At 49.6% G+C, this 19,785-nt stretch overlaps 1 protein-coding gene across 1 annotated transcript in view; it reads right to left on the bottom strand.

Annotated features, from left to right (window-relative positions):
- The window catches only part of LOC121274489 (EH domain-binding protein 1-like), a 27,679-nt gene extending 8,687 nt beyond the window's left edge, over nt 1-18,992 (bottom strand). Inside the window, exons 1-4 of the mRNA XM_041181829.1 lie at nt 18,945-18,992; nt 17,807-17,909; nt 4,971-5,050; nt 3,239-3,359 (exon numbers count right to left, since the gene is read on the bottom strand). Of these exons, the coding sequence (XP_041037763.1) occupies nt 3,239-3,359; nt 4,971-5,050; nt 17,807-17,909; nt 18,945-18,992 (352 nt within the window). The remainder of the gene's footprint in view (nt 1-3,238; nt 3,360-4,970; nt 5,051-17,806; nt 17,910-18,944) is intronic.
- Between the last annotated feature and the right edge of the window lie 793 nt (nt 18,993-19,785).

Genomic DNA, 19,785 nt, shown 5'->3' with positions numbered 1-19,785 from the left:
CCCTCTCCCCTCCCCACCTTTCCCCCTCCCCACCCTCCATTCTCCCCTCTGAATCTCTCCTCTTCCCTCCCCTATCCCTCACCCTTCTCCCCAACCCTCCCTTCTCACCCCCACCTCCAGCTCTGCCCTCCGTTCCCCCCCACCCCTCTGCCCCCCTCTCAGAGAACACCCACCCTCCCTTGCTCTCCAACGCCCCCACCCCCCCCCGCCTTGCCCACTCTTCCCCAGTCTCTCTCCTTGCTCAGGAATTGACCCAGTCAACGAAGGTGTTAAAAAATTGAACTCAGTGAGAATCACAGCTAAAAATCCTTGGGAGAAAAATTACACAACACACGTGGGCACAAAGAGCCTCGAGAAAGGCTATTCCAGACAGAGAGAAGCGATAGCTCTGTGTCTGGGAAAAACACGTTCTTTCGATCCTTGTGAAACACTCAGACAAAAAGGCTCTAACAGACAGACAGACAATGGTTAGGTTATTCTTAAGGCAACAGATTTTCTTTCGAGAGTTAGCTATGCGTGGCTATCAGAGGTGTGATCTTGTACTGTTTGCACTCGAACTGAGACATGGACAGTAGTTATACTAAGCGTTATACTTTTGATTGAGAGTTATAAACTATCCGCTGTTTGTTTAATGTGTAACGTATCATATAAATACAAACAGGAAATGCTGGGAAAACTCAGCGGGTCTGGCAGCATCAGTGGAGAGAGAAAGAGAGTTAACGTTTCGAGTCCGTGTGACTCTTCTTCAGAGCTGAAGAGAGGTAGAAATATGATGGGTTTTACACAGTTTAAGAGGGGCTGGAGCAAAATGGAAGGTCGGGGGAGGCGAGAGCTCAGGAGAGATTGACAAAGACGTCATGGACACAAGACAAAGGGAGCGTTATTGGAAGTGTTAAAGACTAAAGAAGGTGCTGATAGCGGCATTAAGGTAAGATAGCGGAATGTGTTAATAGCAGAACAAGGGTCAGCGCCGTGTGAAAGCACAACATAGACACAAGGGACAGATGGGCCTGTCGGGGTGGGGGGTGGTGTTTGGGGAAAAAGGATAAACAAAATGATCAAATCATTAAATATATATAAAAAAATAAATATAAAAGTACATAAATGAAGACTGGATTTAAAAGGAGTCAAGAGGGAGGAGAGAGTTCATGGTCAGAAGTTGTTGAACTCAATGTTAAGTCCGGAAGACTGTAAAGTGTCTAGTTGGAAGATGAGGTGCTGTTCCTCCAGTTTGCATTGGGCTTCACTGGAACAATGCAGCAGGCCAAGGACGGACATGTGGGCAAGAGAGCAGGGTGTTGCGCTGAAAACAGTGAATTACAGACCAGTTAGCCTAACATCAGTAGTAGGGAAAATGCTAGAGTCTATTATAAAGGGTGTGATAACAGGACACTTAGAAAATATCAACAGGATTAGACAAAGTCAGCATAGAGTTATGAAAGGGAAAATCATGTTTGACAAACCTACTGGAGTTTTTTGAGGATGTAACTAGCAGAATAGATAAGGGAGAAGTAGTGGATGTGTGTATTTGGATTTTCAGAAAGCCTTTGATAAAGTCCCACATAAGAGGTTAGTGTGTAAAACTAACACACATGAGATTGGGGGTAAGATACTGGCACGGATTGAGAATTGGTTAGCAGACAGGAAACAGAGAGTAGGAATAAACGGGTCTTTTTCAGAATGGCAGGCGGTGACTAGTTGGGTACCGCAGGGATCAGTGCTGGGGCCCCAGCTATTCACAATATATATCAATGATTTTAACAAAGGAGCCAAATGTAATATTTCCAAGTTTGCTGATGACACAAAACATAGTGGGAATATGAGCGATGAGGAGGGTGTTAAGAGGCTTTAAGGTGATTTAGACAGGTTGAGTGAGTGGGCAAATACATGGCAGATGCAGTATAATGTGGATAAGTGTGAAGTTATCCACTTTGGTAGGAAAAATAGAACGGCAGAGTATTATTTAAATGGTGATAGATTTGGAAACGTTGATGTAGAAAGGGACCTGGGTGTCCTTGTACACCAGTCACTGAAAGCAAACATGTAGGTGCAGCAAGCAGTTAAGAAGGCAAATGGCCTGTTGGCCTTCATTGTGAGAAGACTCGAATATAGGAGCAAGGATGTCTCACTGCAGCTGTACAGAGCCTTGGTGAGACCACACCTGGAGTATTGTGTGTAGTTTTGGTCTCCTTACCTAATAAAGGATATACTTACCATAGTGGGAGTGCAGCAAAGGTTCAGCAGGCTGATTCCTGGGATGGCAGGATTGTCATATGAGGAGAGATTGGGCCGATTAGGCCTGTATTCACTGGAGTTTAGAAGAACGAGAGGAGATCTCATTGAAACATGTAAAATTCTGACAGTGCTGAAGAGATTGGATGCAGGGATGATGGTTCCTCTGGCTTGGGGGGAGGGAGGGTCTAGAACAAGGGGTCACAGTCTTAGGATACAAGGTAGACCATTTAGGCCTGAGATGAAGAGAAACCTCTTCACTCAGAGGGTGGTGAACCTGTGGAATTCTCTACCACAGAGAGCTGCGGAGGCCAAGTCACTGAATATATTTAAGAAGGAAATAGATTGATTTCTAGACTCTAAAGGCATCAAGGGGTATGGGGAGAGCATGGGAATATGGCGTTGAGATAGAGGGTCAACCATGAGCAGGCTCGAAGGGTCAAATGACCGACTCCTGCTCCTATTTTGTATGTTTCTATATTTGAATATCCTGCATGTATTTCTAAGTGGATTTGAACCTTTCATTTACTTTTAAGTAAATTTGTACTTTGTATTTATAGATAGACGAATGAGTTTATCTTGCATTTACACCTTGTAATATTCAATACATCATAATATAACCCAAGATTTAAGCTTAGAATAAAGTATTATTAAGTAATAATAATAAAAATTGTAGACTCACTCTGTAAACCTCATGGACCTTAACTCGCCTAGAATTCTTCCCTATAGAATTCTAAATTCTGAGAGAGGTAGATTCTGCAATGAGTTCATTTCTGCTACAATATAGCTGTGTATGTTTTATTCTGAGATATCTTTCTTTAGTCGAAGGGGGAGGATGCTTTACCTTAGCATAGCTGACTTAAGCTTTTATGATGATTAAGAATCTGTTTAATTTGAGAATTTAAACTGACAATAAGTTCGACTGGTTGTGTTGAGCTTGCAGGGGGCTAAAGACGGCAGAACCCGAGTATCCCCTCTTCCCCAGCTATAAGCAGCTGTCACTTACCTGTCTCCATGATGCTCCGCAGTTCCTTCTCCACCACTGCCGCCCGGGTGTCGATCTGCTTCTGTTCACTCTCCAGGGCGGTGAGCTCCCCCAAGACGTACTGACTGGTATCCCGGAATCGCTGAAGGTAGATAAACACTGGTCAGCGTGGAGTTGAGGAAACGTATGAGACGCTGGATACAGGAGACTCAGACAGTCAGGATTGGAAATTTACACCACTCCCTGCACTACTGGTCATATATAATGACCAGTAATGTACCCCAGTGTTATACAGTGACAGACCCGTCCCCACCAGTACTGTACCCCAGTGTTATACAGTGACAGACCTGTCCCCACCAGTACTGTACCCCAGTGTTATACAGTGACAGACCTGTCCCCACCAGTACTGTAACCCAGTGTTGTACAGTGACAGACCTGTCCCCATCAGCACTGTACCCGTGTTATACAGTGACAGACCTGCCTCCACCAGTACTGAACTCCAGTGTTATACAGTGACAGACCCATCCCCACCAGTACTGTACCCCAGTGTTATACAGTGACAGACCTGTCCCCACCAGTACTGAACCCCAGTGTTATACAGTGACAGACCCGTCCCCACCAGCACTGTACCCCAGTGTTATACAGTGACAGACCTGTCCCCACCAGTACTGTACCCCAGTGTTATACAGTGACAGACCCGTCACCACCAGTACTGTACCCCAGTGTTATACAGTGACAGAACTGTCCCCACCAGTACTGTACCCCAGTGTTATACAGTGACAGACATGTCCCCACCAGTACTGTACCCCAGTGTTATACAGTGACAGACATGTCCCCACCAGTACTGTATCCCAGTGTTATACAGTGACAGACCTGTCCCCACCAATACTGTACCCCAGTGTTATACAGTGACAGACCTGTCCCCACCAGTACTGTACCCCAGTGTTATACAGTGACAGACCTGTCCCCACCAGTACTGTACCCCAGTGTTATACAGTGACAGACCTGTCCCCACCTGTACTGTACCCCAGTGTTATACAGTGACAGACCTGTCCCCACCAGTACTGTACCCCAGTGTTATACAGTGACAGACCTGTCCCCACCTGTACTGTACCCCAGTGTTATACAGTGACAGACCTGTCCCCACCAATACTGTACCCCAGTGTTATACAGTGACAGACCTGTCCCCACCAGTACTGTACTCCAGTGTTATACAGTGACAGACCCATCCCCACCAGTACTGTAACCCAGTGTTATACAGTGACAGAACTGTCCCCACCAGTACTGTACCCCAGTGTTATACAGTGACAGACCCATCCCCACCAGTACTGTACCCCAGTGTTATACAGTGACAGACCCGTCCCCAGCTGTACTGTACCCCAGTGTTACACAGTGACAGACCTGTCTCACCAGTACTGTACCCCAGTGTTATACAGTGACAGACCCGTCCCCAGCTGTACTGTACCCCAGTGTTATACAGTGACAGACCCGTCCCCACCAGTACTGTACCCCAGTGTTATACAGTGGTAAGTCCAGGATTGGGAGAACACAGATTTTTATTCCATCTTCTGCATACTATCCCACCAGCTCCCCGCAGCTTGAGCCTCGCATGTGTGTTGTTGCCAAGTTTAACTGTGATGCCCCTTGTGGCTGGATATCTAGTGCACACTTGCTGTCTTGCTGACCCTGGGGGTGGCACATGGTTAGTGTCATCAGGGTGGGAGTGGGAGGAATTTGAGACCCTGCCACTTACCGGACTGTCTTCCTCAATTTTCCTCTCCGGAACATTCTCTTTCTCCCGCACCCGGTCCTCTTTATAGTGCCTCTTCATCTCTGCGGAGCATGAAGAAACCAGATTAAACATAATCTACATTGGCAGCTGCTGAATGGTGTATTGAGAGGGTTCTGGTTACCATACAATGAACAAAAGGGGGGGATGTAAAAGATACAAGGGATGGGTCATAAAAACATTCAGCTGAATTATACCAGGACAGAGAGTCAGGTAAAGTTCAACAGGCTGAAGAAATGTTCTCCAGAAAAGGGAAGACTGAGGAGTGATATGCGTGAGGTCTTTAAAATTATTAAATAGTTTGGACTCTGGATGAGTAATCCAGGGGCTCAGGTGAATGTTCTGGGGGACAGGGGTTCAAATCAGAACATAGCAGCTGGTGGAATTTAAATTCATTTAATAAATCTGGAATTATAAAGCTCGTCTCAATCATGGTGACCATGGCGACCATTATGGATTGTTGTAAAAACCCATCTGGTTCACGAATGTCCCCTTTAGGGAAGGAAATATGCCGTCCTTATCCCGGTCTGGGCCTACATGTGACTCCAGACACCACAGCGATGTGGTTGAACCTTAACTGCCCCTCTGAAATGGCCGAGCGACATACTCAGTTCAAGGGGGCAATTGGGGATGGGCAACAAATGCTGGGCCTTGCCACAGACGCTCGCATCCCATGAAAGAAAAAAGAAAAAATAGCATGCAGGCGAGATTTGGTGGAGACGGGTCTGTCACTGTATAACACTGGGGTACAGTACTGGTGGGGACAGGTCTGTCACTGTATAACACTGGGGTACAGTACTGGTGGGGACAGCTCTGTCACTGTATAACACTGGGATACCGTACTGGTGGGGACGGGTCTGTCACTGTATAACACTGGGGTACAGTACTGGTGGGGACAGGTCTGTCACTGTATAACTCTGGGGTACAGTACTGGTGGGGACGGGTCTCTCACTGTATAACACTGGGGTACAGTACTGGTGGGGACAGGTCTGTCACTGTATAACACTGGGGTACAGTACTGGTGGGGACAGGTCTGTCACTGTAAAACACTGGGGTACAGTACTGGTGGGGACGGGTCTGTCACTGTATAACACGGGTACAGTACTGGTGGGGACAGGTCTGTCACTGTAGAACACTGGGGTACAGTACTGGTGGGGACAGGTCTGTCACTGTATAACACTGGGACACCGTACTGGTGGGGACGGGTCTGTCACTGTATAACACTGGGGTACAGTACTGGTGGGGACTGGTCTGTCACTGTATTATACTGGGGTACAGTACTGGTGCGGACATGTCTCACTGTATAAAACTGGGGTACAGTATTGCTTGGGACGGGTCTGTCACTGTATAACCCTGGGGTACACTACTGGTGGGGTCGGGTCTGTCACTGTATAACCCTGGGGAACAGTACTGGTGGAGACAGGTCTGTCACTGTATAACACTGGGGTAGAATATTGGTGGGGACGGGTCTGTCACTGTATAACACTGGGGTACAGTACTGGTGGGGACAGGTCTGTCACTGTATAACACTGGGTACAATACTAGTGGGGACGGGTCTGTCACTGTATAACACTGGGGTACAATATTGGTGGGGACGGGTCTGTCACTGTATAACACTGGGGTACAGTACTGGTGGGGACAGGTCTGTCACTGTATTACACTGGGGTACAGTACTGGTGGGGACAGGTCTGTCACTGTATTTCACTGGGGTACAGTACTGGTGGGGACAGGTCTGTCACTGTATAACACTGGGGTACAGTACTGGTGGGGACGTGTCTGTCATTGTGTAACACAGGGGTACAGTACTGGTGGCGACAGGTCTGTTACTGTATAACACTGGGGTACAGTACTTTTGGGGATGGGACTGTCACTGTATAACACTGGGGTACAGTACTGGTGGGGACAGATTTGTCACTTTATAACACTGGGGTACAGTACTGGTGGGGACAGGTCTGTCACTGTATAACACTGGGGTACAGTACTGGTGGTGACCGGTCTGTCACTGTTTAACACTGGGGCACAGTATTGGTGGGGACAGATCTGTCACTGTATAACACTGGGGTGCAGTACTGGTGGGGACAGGTCTGTCACTGTATAACACTGGGGTACAGTACTGGTGGGGACAGGTCTGTCACTGTATTACACTGGGGTACAGTACTGGTGGAGACAGGTCTGTCACTGTATTTCACTGGGGTACAGTACTGGTGGAGACTGGTCTGTCACTGTATAACACTGGGGTACAGTACTGGTGCGGACATGTCTCACTGTATAAAACTGGGGTACAGTACTGCTTGGGACGGGTCTGTCACTGTATAACCCTGGGGTACACTACTGGTGGGGTCGGGTCTGTCACTGTATAACCCTGGGGAACAGTACTGGTGGAGACAGGTCTGTCACTGTATAACACTGGGGTACAATACTGGTGGGGACGGGTCTGTCACTGTATAACACTGGGGTACAATACTAGTGGGGACGGGTCTGTCACTGTATAACACTGGGGTACAGTACTGGTGGGGACAGGTCTGTCACTGTATAACACTGGGGTACAATACTAGTGGGGACGGGTCTGTCACTGTATAACACTGGGGTACAATATTGGTGGGGACGGGTCTGTCACTGTATAACACTGGGGTACAGTACTGGTGGGGACAGGTCTGTCACTGTATAACACTGGGGTACAATACTGGTGGGGACGGGTCTGTCACTGTATAACACTGGGGTACAGTACTGGTGGGGACAGGTCTGTCACTGTATTACACTGGGGTACAGTACTGGTGGGGACAGGTCTGTCACTGTATTTCACTGGGGTACAGTACTGGTGGGGACAGGTCTGTCACTGTATAACACTGGGGTACATTACTGGTGGGGACGTGTCTGTCATTGTGTAACACAGGGGTACAGTACTGGTGGCGACAGGTCTCTTACTGTATAACACTGGGATACAGTACTTTTGGGGATGGGACTGTCACTGTATAACACTGGGGTACAGTACTGGTGGGGACAGGTTTGTCACTTTATAACACTGGGGTACAGTACTGGTGGGGACAGGTCTGTCACTGTATAACACTGGGGTACAGTACTGGTGGTGACTGGTCTGTCACTGTTTAACACTGGGGCACAGTATTGGTGGGGACAGATCTGTCACTGTATAACACTGGGGTGCAGTACTGGTGGGGACAGGTCTGTCACTGTATAACACTGGGGTGCAGTACTGGTGGGGACGGGTCTGTCACTGTATAACCCTGGGGTACAGTACTGGTGGGGACTGGTCTGTCACTGTATAACACTGGGGTACAGTACTGGTGCAGACATGTCTGTCACTGTATAAAACTGGGGTACAGTACTGCTTGGGACGGGCCTGTCACTGTATAACCCTGGGGTACACTACTGGTGGGGTCGGGTCTGTCACTGTATAACCCTGGGGAACAGTACTGGTGGAGACAGGTCTGTCACTGTATAACACTGGGGTACAATACTGGTGGGGACGGGTCTGTCACTGTATAACACTGGGGTACAATACTAGTAGGGACGGGTCTCTCACTGTATAACACTGGCGTACAATATTGGTGGGGACGGGTCTGTCACTGTATAACACTGGGGTACAGTACTGGTGGGGACAGGTCTGTCACTGTATTACACTGGGGTACAGTACTGGTGGAGACAGGTCTGTCACTGTATAACACTGGGGTACAGTACTGGTGGGGACAGGTCTGTCACTGTATAACACTGGGGTACAATACTAGTGTGGACGGGTCTGTCACTGTATAACACTGGGGTACAATACTGGTGGGGACGGGTCTGTCACTGTATAACACTGGGGTACAGTACTGGTGGGGACAGGTCTGTCACTGTATTACACTGGGGTACAGTACTGGTGGGGACAGGTCTGTCACTGTATTACACTGGGGTACAGTACTGGTGGGGACTGGTCTGTCACTGTATAACACTGGGGTACAGTACTGGTGCGGACATGTCTCACTGTATAAAACTGGGGTACAGTACTGCTTGGGACGGGTCTGTCACTGTATAACCCTGGGGTACACTACTGGTGGGGTCGGGTCTGTCACTGTATAACCCTGGGGAACAGTACTGGTGGAGACAGGTCTGTCACTGTATAACACTGGGGTACAATACTGGTGGGGACGGGTCTGTCACTGTATAACACTGGGGTACAATACTAGTGGGGGCGGGTCTGTCACTGTATAACACTGGGGTAGAATATTGGTGGGGACGGGTCTGTCACTGTATAACACTGGGGTACAGTACTGGTGGGGACAGGTCTGTCACTGTATAACACTGGGGTACAATACTAGTGGGGACGGGTCTGTCACTGTATAACACGGGTACAATATTGGTGGGGACGGGTCTGTCACTGTATAACACTGGGGTACAGTACTGGTGGGGACGGGTCTGTCACTGTATAACACTGGGGTACAGTACTGGTGGGGACAGGTCTGTCACTGTATTACACTGGGGTACAGTACTGGTGGGGACAGGTCTGTCACTGTATTTCACTGGGGTACAGTACTGGTGGGGACAGGTCTGTCACTGTATAACACTGGGGTACAGTACTGGTGGGGACGTGTCTGTCATTGTGTAACACAGGGGTACAGTACTGGTGGCGACAGGTCTGTTACTGTATAACACTGGGGAACAGTACTGGTGGAGACAGGTCTGTCACTGTATAACACTGGGGTACAGTACTTTTGGCGATGGGACTGTCACTGTATAGCACTGGGGTACAGTATTGGTTGGGACAGGTTTGTCACTTTATAACACTGGGGTACAGTACTGGTGGGGACAGGTCTGTCACTCTATAACACTGGGGTAAAGTACTGGTGGGGACGGGTCTGTCACTTTATAACACTGGGTTGAAATACTGGTGGGGACAGGTCTGTCACTGTACAACACTGGGGTAAAGTACTGGTGGGGATGCGTCTGTCACTGTATAACACTGGGGTACAGTACTGTTGGGGACAGGTCTGTCATTGTATAACACTGGGGTACAGTACCAGTGGGGATGGGTCTGTCACTGTATAACACTGGGATACAGTACTGATGGGGACGGGTCTGTCACTGTATAACCCTGGGGTACACTACTGGTGGGGTCGGGTCTGTCACTGTATAACCCTGGGGAACAGTACTGGTGGAGACAGGTCTGTCACTGTATAACACTGGGGTACAATACTGGTGGGGACAGGTCTGTCACCGTATAACACTGGGGTACAATACTAGTGGGGACGGGTCTGTCACTGTATAACACTGGGGTAGAATATTGGTGGGGACGGGTCTGTCACTGTATAACACTGGGGTACAGTACTGGTGGGGACGTGTCTGTCATTGTGTAACACAGGGGTACAGTACTGGTGGCGACAGGTCTGTTACTGTATAACACTGGGGTACAGTACTTTTGGGGATGGGACTGTCACTGTATAACACTGGGGTACAGTACTGTTGGGGACAGGTTTGTCACTTTATAACACTGGGGTACAGTACTGGTGGGGACAGGTCTGTCACTGTATAACACTGGGGTACAGTACTGATGGTGACCAGTCTGTCACTGTTTAACACTGGGGCACAGTATTGGTGGGGACAGATCTGTCACTGTATAACACTGGGGTCCAGTACTGGTGGGGACAGGTCTGTCACTGTATAACACTGGGGTACAGTACTGGTGCGGACATGTCTGTCACTGTATAAAACTGGGGTACAGTACTGCTTGGGACGGGTCTGTCACTGTATAACCCTGGGGTACACTACTGGTGGGGTCGGGTCTGTCACTGTATAACCCTGGGGAACAGTACTGGTGGAGACAGGTCTGGCACTGTATAACACTGGGGTACAATACTGGTGGGGACGGGTCTGTCACTGTATAACACTGGGGTACAATACTAGTAGGGACGGGTCTCTCACTGTATAACACTGGTGTACAATATTGGTGGGGACGGGTCTGTCACTGTATAACACTGGGGTACAGTACTGGTGGGGACAGGTCTGTCACTGTATAACACTGGGGTACAATACTAGTGGGGACGGGTCTGTCACTGTATAACACTGGGGTACAATATTGGTGGGGACGGGTCTGTCACTGTATAACACTGGGGTACAGTACCAGTGGGGATGGGTCTGTCACTGTATAACACTGGGATACAGTACTGATGGGGACGGGTCTGTCACTGTATAACCCTGGGGTACACTACTGGTGGGGTCGGGTCTGTCACTGTGTAACCCTGGGGAACAGTACTGGTGGAGACAGGTCTGTCACTGTATAACACTGGGGTACAATACTGGTGGGGACGGGTCTGTCACCGTATAACACTGGGGTACAATACTAGTGGGGACGGGTCTGTCACTGTATAACACTGGGGTACAATATTGGTGGGGACGGGTCTGTCACTGTATAACACTGGGGTACAGTACTGGTGCGGACAGGTCTGTCACTGTATAACACTGGGGTACTATACTGGTGGGGACGGGTCTGTCACTGTATAACACTGGGGTACAGTACTGGTGGGGACAGGTCTGTCACTGTATTACACTGGGGTACAGTACTGGTGGGGACAGGTCTGTCACTGTATAACACTGGGGTACAGTACTGGTGGGGACGTGTCTTTCATTGTGTAACACAGTGGTACAGTACTGGTGGCGACAGGTCTGTTACTGTATAACACTGGGGTACAGTACTTTTGGGGATGGGACTGTCACTGTATAACACTGGGGTACAGTACTGTTGGGGACAGGTTTGTCACTTTATAACACTGGGGTACAGTACTGGTGGGGACAGGTCTGTCACTGTATAACACTGGGGTACAGTACTGATGGTGACCAGTCTGTCACTGTTTAACACTGGGGCACAGTATTGGTGGGGACAGATCTGTCACTGTATAACACTGGGGTCCAGTACTGGTGGGGACAGGTCTGTCACTGTATAACACTGGGGTGCAGTACTGGTGGGGACGGGTCTGTCACTGTATAACCCTGGGGTACAGTACTGGTGGGGACTGGTCTGTCACTGTATAACACTGGGGTACAGTACTGGTGGGGACTGGTCTGTCACTGTATAACACTGGGGTACAGTACTGGTGCGGACATGTCTGTCACTGTATAAAACTGGGGTACAGTACTGCTTGGGACGGGTCTGTCACTGTATAACCCTGGGGTACACTACTGGTGGGGTCGGGTCTGTCACTGTATAACCCTGGGGAACAGTACTGGTGGAGACAGGTCTGTCACTGTATAACACTGGGGTACAATACTGGTGGGGACGGGTCTGTCACTGTATAACACTGGGGTACAATACTAGTAGTGACGGGTCTCTCACTGTATAACACTGGTGTACAATATTGGTGGGGACGGGTCTGTCACTGTATAACACTGGGGTACAGTACTGGTGGGGACAGGTCTGTCACTGTATAACACTGGGGTACAATACTAGTGGGGACGGGTCTGTCACTGTATAACACTGGGGTACAATATTGGTGGGGACGGGTCTGTCACTGTATAACACTGGGGTACAGTACTGGTGGGGACAGGTCTGTCACTCTATAACACTGGGGTACAATACTGGTGGGGATGGGTCTGTCACTGTATAACACTGGGTTACAGTACTGGTGGGGACAGATTTATCAGTGTATAACACTGGGGTGCAGTACTGGTGGGGACGGGTCTGTCACTGTATAACACTGGGGTACAGTATTGGTTAGGACGGGTCTGTCACTGTATAACCCTGAGGTACAGTACTGGTGGGCACAAGTCTGTCACTGTATAACACTGGGGTACAGTACTGGTGGTGACATGTCTGTCACTGTATAACACTGGGGTACAGTACTGGTGGGGACAGGTCTGTCACTGTATCACACTGGGGTACGGTACTGGTGGGGACAGGTCTGTCACTCTATAACACTGGGGTACAGTTCTGGTGGGGACAGGTCTGTCACTGTACAACACTGTGGTACAGTGCTGGTGGGGACAGCTCTGTCACTGTAAAACATTTGTGGTACAGTACTGGTGGGGATGGGTCTGTCACTGTATAACCCTGGGGTACAGTACTGGTGGAGACATGTCTGTCACTGTATAACACTGGAGTACAGTACTGGTGGGGACATGTCTGTCACTGTATAACACTGGGGTACAGTATTGGTTAGGACGGGTCTGTCACTGTATAACCCTGAGGTACAGTACTGGTCGGCACATGTCTGTCACTGTATAACACTGGGGTACAGTACTGGTGGGGACATGTCTGTCACTGTATAACACTGGAGTACAGTACTGGTGGGGACAGGTCTGTCACTGTATCACACTGGGGTACAGTACTGGTAGGGATGGGCCTGTCACTGTATAACCCTGGGGTACAGTACTGGTGGGGACTGGTCTGTCACTGTATAACACTGGGGTACAGTACTGGTGGTGACACCTCTGTTGGTGTATAACACTTGGGTGCAGTACTGGTGGGGATGGGTCTGTTGGTGTATAACACTGGGGCACAGTACTGGTGAGGACAGGTCTGTCACTCTATAACACTGGGACACAGTACTGGTGGGGACGTATCTGGCACTGTATAACACTGGGGTACAGTACTGCTGGGGACGTGTCTCTCACTCTGTAACACTGGGGTACAGTACTGGTGGGGACAGGCCTGTCACTGTGTAACACTGGGTTACAATACTGGTGGGGACATGTCTGTCACGGTATAACACTGGGTACAGTGCTGGTGGGGACAGGTCTGTCACTGTAAAATACTGGGGTACAGTACTGGTCGGGACAGGTGTGTCGCTGTATATCACTGGGATACAGTACTGGTGGGGACGTGTCTGTCACTGTATAACAGTGGGGTACAGTACTGCTGGGGACGTGTCTGTCACTCTGTAACACTGGGGTACAGTACTCGTGGGGACAGGTCTGTCATTGTATAACTTTGGGGTACAGTACTGGTGGGGATGGGTCTGTCACTGTATAACACTGGGGTACAGTACTGGTGGTGACCGGTCTGTCATTGTTTAACGTTGGGTTACAGTATTGGTGGGGACAGGTCTGTCACTGTATAACACTGGGGTACAGTACTGGTGGGGACGGGTTTGTCACTGTATAACACTGGGGTACAGTCACGTGGAGACAGGTCTGTCACTGTATAACACTGGGGTGCAGTACTGGTGGGGACGGGTCTGTCACTATAACCCTGGGGTACAGTACTGGTGGGGACATATCTGTCTCTGTATAACACTGGGGTACAGTACTGGTGGGGACAGGTCTGTCACTATAACACTGGTGTACAATACTGGTGGGGACGGGTCTGTCTCTTCATAACACTGGGGTACAGTGCTGGTGGTGACAGCTCTGTCACTGTAAAACATTTGTGGTACAGTACTGGTGGGGATGGGTCTGTCACTGTATAACACTGGGGTACAGTGTTGGGGACAGGTCTGTCACTGTATAACACTGGGATACAGTGTTGGGGACAGGTCTGTCACTGTATAACACTGGGATACAGTGTTGGGGACAGGTCTGTCACTGTATAACACTGGGATACAGTGTTGGGGACAGGTCTGTCACTGTATAACACTGGGTGACAGGATTGATGAGCGCAGAAAACTGCTACGAGGCCATCAACGTGTGATAGTAATAAATCCAATCGGGATTTCAGGAGAAATGTCTTTACCCAGAGAGTCGGGACAATGTGGAACTCGCTCCCTCAGGGAGTGGTTGAGGTGAATAGTTTAGATACATTGAAGGGGGAAGCTGGATAAACACACGAGGGAGAGAGGAGTAGCAGGACATTTTGATAAAGTAGTGGGCGGGAGCTGGTTTGTGTGGAGCATAAACACCGGTCTGGAGCAGATGTGCCCGATGGCCTGTCTCTGTGCTGTTAATATTACCGTGGGCCAACAGATGTCTATCTTCTGAGGTGGTAGGAGATATGCAAAAGGCAGTGAAAGAAAAACTTATGGGATCCCAGGCTTGATTAGGAGAGGCATGAAGCCCAAAAGTCAGGACGTTCTGCTAAATCATTAGTTAGGCCTCAGGCATCAGCTGGAGCATTGTGTCCCACTCTGGGCACCGCCGTTTAGGAAGGATGTAAAGGCCTGGGAGAGGGTGCGGAGGGAGATTTACCAGCATGGGACCAGGGATGAGGGACTTCGGTTCATGTGGAGGGACTGGAGGAGCCGGGATTGTTCTCCTGAGAGCGGAGAAGGTTCAGGGGGAGATTTAATCGAGGTGTGCAGAATCGTGAGGGGTTTGGACAGAGTAAATATGGGGAAACGGATTCCAGCGGCAGGCGGGTTGGTAACCAGAGGGGGCACAGGTTGAAGAGAATCGGCAAAAGAACCAGAGAGGTGGGGGAGATGAGGGGGATTTTTTTTTTACTTGAGGGCAACTCGGGATGGGCAATAAATGCTGGCCCAGCCTGCGGAGCCCGCATCCTGTGAATGAATTATAAAAGGGTTGTGATCTGGAAGGCGCAGCTTTCAAAAGGGGGAATTGGATAAATATGTAGAATCGCCGAATGGCGGCAACTCAGAAGTAGGCCATTCGGCCCATCGTGTCTGTGTCAGCTCTTTGCAAGAGTAACTCAGCCACTCCCGCTCCCCCGCCTTTTCCTGTGGTCCCTCAATGTTTTCATCTTCAGAAAATTATCCAGTTCCCCTTTGGGAATCATGATTGAACCTGCCTCCCCCACACTCTCAGGCAGCACATTCCGGATCTCAACCACTCACTGCCTGAGAAAGTTTCTCCTCATGTCGCCATTGCTTTTTTTGCCAATGACCTTAAATCTGTGCCCTCTGGTTCTCAATCTTTCTGCCAATGGGAGCAGTTTCTCCCTATCGACTCTGTCCAGACCCCTCATGATTTTGAACGCCTCCACCAAATCTCCTCTCAACCTTCTCTTCTCTGAGAAGAACAGTCCCAACAGCTCCAATCTATCCAAGTAACTGAAGTTCCTCATCCCTGGAACCATTCCCGTGAATCTTTTCTGTTCTCTCTCCAAAGCCTTCACATCCTTCCTAAAGTGCGGCGCCCAGAACTGTACATGATACTCCAGCAGAGGCCTGACTAGTGTCTTATATAAGTTCAACATAACCTCCTTGCTCTTGTACTCTCTGTCCCTATTAATAAAGCCCAGGATACTGTCTGCTTTATTAACTGTGCTCTCAACCTGTCATGCTACCATATATATGTATATATATATATATATATATATATACACATACATATATACACACACACACATATATATACATACATATATATACAAATGCACAAACATTTATATATATATATATACACATATATACGTATACATATATATACACACGCGCGCACACACATATATGTGTGTGTATATGTGGATGTATATGTGTGTATATATAATGCATGTGTCTGTAAATATATGTATGTATCTGTGTATATGTATATGTGTATGTGTATATGAGAATATATATATGTATGTATATATATAATATATATGTGTATATATATGTGTGTACATATATAATATGTTTGTGTATTTGTATATATATATATATATACACACACACACATATATATTATATATATCTCTACATACATATACATATATCACACACACATACATTATGATACACCATGGTCAGGATTTAATGCCCCCCCCCCCACCCCCCCCCACAGCGTGTCTCCCCTCCGGCAGATGCAGTGAACCATTGAACTCCCCGTTCAGTTCGACAGGGCCGTAATGTCCCACCGGGCGTGAGGGGCTGCAAAACCCTGGCCCACGTACACTGCCTCTCCACATTCTTCCTGCCAAAATGTACCTTCGAATTCTTGGGATTAAATTTCATCTGCCATTTGTCCGTCTCTGCCCGTCCACAACCCCATGAAGCCGACCCCTAACCCCCTCACAGCCTGCGCTACACCCGGGTTTGGTGTCAGCAGCGAATTTTGAAATTGTGAAACCGCCCCCCACCCCACCGAGTACCCCCCGAGTCTAGATCGTTTCCATGGATCAAGAAAAGCAGTGGCCCTAACGCTTGACTTGGAAAAGCATGCAGGCGGAGAGGGAGTGAGACGGAGGGGGAGCTCGTTCAGAGAGGCACGACAGGCTGGGTGGACCGAATGGCGTTGTGGCTCCATTTGCAGGCGGAGCCGCTCTGCTTACCGAGACCAACCCTGTCACATAGGGAGCAGAGAAGACTGAGGGGTGACCTGATGGAGGTGTACAAGATTATGAGGGGCATGGACAGGGTGGATAGGGAGCAGCTGTTCCCCTTAGTTGAAGGGTCAGTCACAAGGGGACATAAGTTCAAGGTGAGGGGCAGGAGGTTTGGGGGATGTGAGGAAAAGCTTTTTTACCCAGAGGGTGGTGAGGGTCTGGAATGCGCTGCCTGGGAGGGTGGTGGAGGCGGGTTGCCTCACATCCTTTAAAAAGTACCTGGATGAGCACTTGGCACGTCATAACATACAAGGCTATGGGCCAAGTGCTGGTAAATGGGATTAGGTAGGTGGGTCAGGTGTTTCTCACGAGTCGGTGCAGACTCGATGGGCCGAAGGGCCTCTTCTGCACTGTGTGTGACTCTGTGAATAGGTGTGAGGCAGCTCCCAGAGACCCGCGGGCTGCAGCATGGGGAGCAACACAGTACGAGGCGAGACAAGAGGCTCCTGCGGAGGTGGGATAGGGTGGTGGGGGAGGGAAATGAGGTATCGGCAGCAGATGGAGGGCGTCCAAAGTCGACAATAAAAGAAGGACCTCCGCCAAGCCGTCCCCCGCCAGAGTCTCCCCTTCATCCTGCAGTGGGATAGCCTGACGGGTTCTCCAAGAACAGACATACCTGGGCGATGCTCTGGGCCGTGCTGCACTCTATCCTCTCTGGGCGAGGGAACCCGGGTGTGAGGCTCCACGCAGATTTCCACCTGGATCTCAGCAACATCCACCTGCCAACAGAGGGAACATCAAATCAAGCCAAAGGTTCGGGGTGTTGCAGGCTGAGGGATTTCAGGGTGTCTCGACGTTTTGTTACAGTGGGGAGAAAGCAAGGCCAGGACTCCCAGGGTCAGTACTGAGGGAGTGCTGCACTGTCAGAGAGTCAGTACTGAGGGAGCGCTGCACTGTCAGAGGGTCAACACTGAGGGAGTGCTGCACTGTCAGAGGGTCAGCACTGAGGGAGTGCTGCGTTGTCGGAGGGTCAATACTGAGGGAGTGCTGCACTGTCAGAGGGTCAGGACTGAGGAAGCGCTGCACTGTCAGAGGGTCAGCACTGAGGGAGTGCTGCACTGTCAGAGGGTCAGCACTGAGGGAGTGCTGCACTGTCAGAGGGTCAGTACTGAGGAAGCGCTGCACTGTCAGAGAGTCAGCACTGAGGGAGTGCTGCACTGTCGGAGGGTCTGTACTGAGGTAGTTCCGCACTGTTGGAGGGTCTGTACTGAGGTAGTTCCGCACTGTTGGAGGGTCAGTACTGAGGGAGTGTTGCACTGTCAGAGGGTCAGTACAAGGGAGTACTGCGCTATCGGAGAGTCAGTACTGAGGGAGTGCTGCGCTGTCAGAGGGTCAGTACTGAGGGAGTGCTGCGCTATCGGAGGGTCAGTACTGAGGGAGTGCTGCGCTGTCAGAGAGTCAATACTGAGGGAGTACTGCACTGTTGGAGGGTCAGTACTGAGGGGGTGCAGCCCTGTCAGAGGGATAGTACTGAGGGAGTGCTACACTGTTAGAGAGTCAGTACTGAGGGGTTGCAGCCCTGTCAGAGGGTCAGTACTGAGGGAACGCTACACCGAGAGATGTGCTATCATTTGGATTAGTCATTAAAAAAAGGCATTACCTGCCCTCTCAAATGGATGTAACAGAACCCAGAGGCACTACTGGAAGGAGAGCAGGTTTGCAGAGGGTGGAATGGGTGGGGAGATCAGCCCAGTGTCCTGGGGCTAACGTGTCCCTCCGCCAATATACAGAAAGACGATGACCTGGGACATTACCACTTTGCTGTTCGTGGGAGCTTGCTGTGCACAAACTGGCTGCCGCATTGTAGTAGAGGGAGCTTTACTCTGTATCTAACCCTATGCTGTACCTGTCCTGGGAGGGTTTGATGGGGACAGTGCAGAGGAAGCTTTACTCTGTATCTAAACCAATGCTGTACCTGTCCTGGGAGTGTTTGATGGTGACAGTGTAGAGGGAGCATGACTCTGTATCTAACCCTGTGCTGTACCTGTCCTGGGAGTGTTTGATGGTGACAGTGTAGAGGGAGCATGACTCTGTATCTAACCCTGTGCTGTACCTGTCCTGGGAGTGTTTGATGGGGACAGTGTAGAGGGAGCTTTACTCTGTATCTCACCCCGTATGTCCCTGTCCTGCGAGTGTTTGATGGGGACGGTGTAGAGGGAGCTGTACTCTGTATCTAACCCCGTGCTGTGCCTGTCCTGGGAGTGTTTGACGGGGACTGTGTAGAGGGACCTTTAGTCTGTATCTAACCCCGTGCTGTACCTGTCCTGGGATTGTTTGATGGGGACAGTGTAGAGGGAGCTTTACTCTGTATCTAACCCCGTGCTGTACCTGTTCTGGGAGTGTTTGATGTGGACAATGTAGAGGGAGATTTACTCTGTATCTAACCCTGTGCTGTACCTGTCCTGGGAGTGTTTGATGGGCACAGTGTAGAGGGAGCTTTACTCTGCATTGAAACCTGTGCTGTGCCTGCCCTGGGAATGTCTGATGGGGACAGTGTAGAGTGAGCTTTACTCTGAAACTAAACCCGTGCTGTACATCTCCTGGGAGTGTTTGATGAAGACAGTGTAGAGGGAGCTTTACTGTGTATCTAAATCC

The sequence above is a fragment of the Carcharodon carcharias genome (genome assembly GCF_017639515.1).
Source record: "Carcharodon carcharias isolate sCarCar2 chromosome 37 unlocalized genomic scaffold, sCarCar2.pri SUPER_37_unloc_1, whole genome shotgun sequence".
Taxonomy (NCBI): Eukaryota; Metazoa; Chordata; class Chondrichthyes; order Lamniformes; family Lamnidae; genus Carcharodon; species Carcharodon carcharias.
This window is presented reverse-complemented; position numbering and strand designations above follow the sequence as displayed.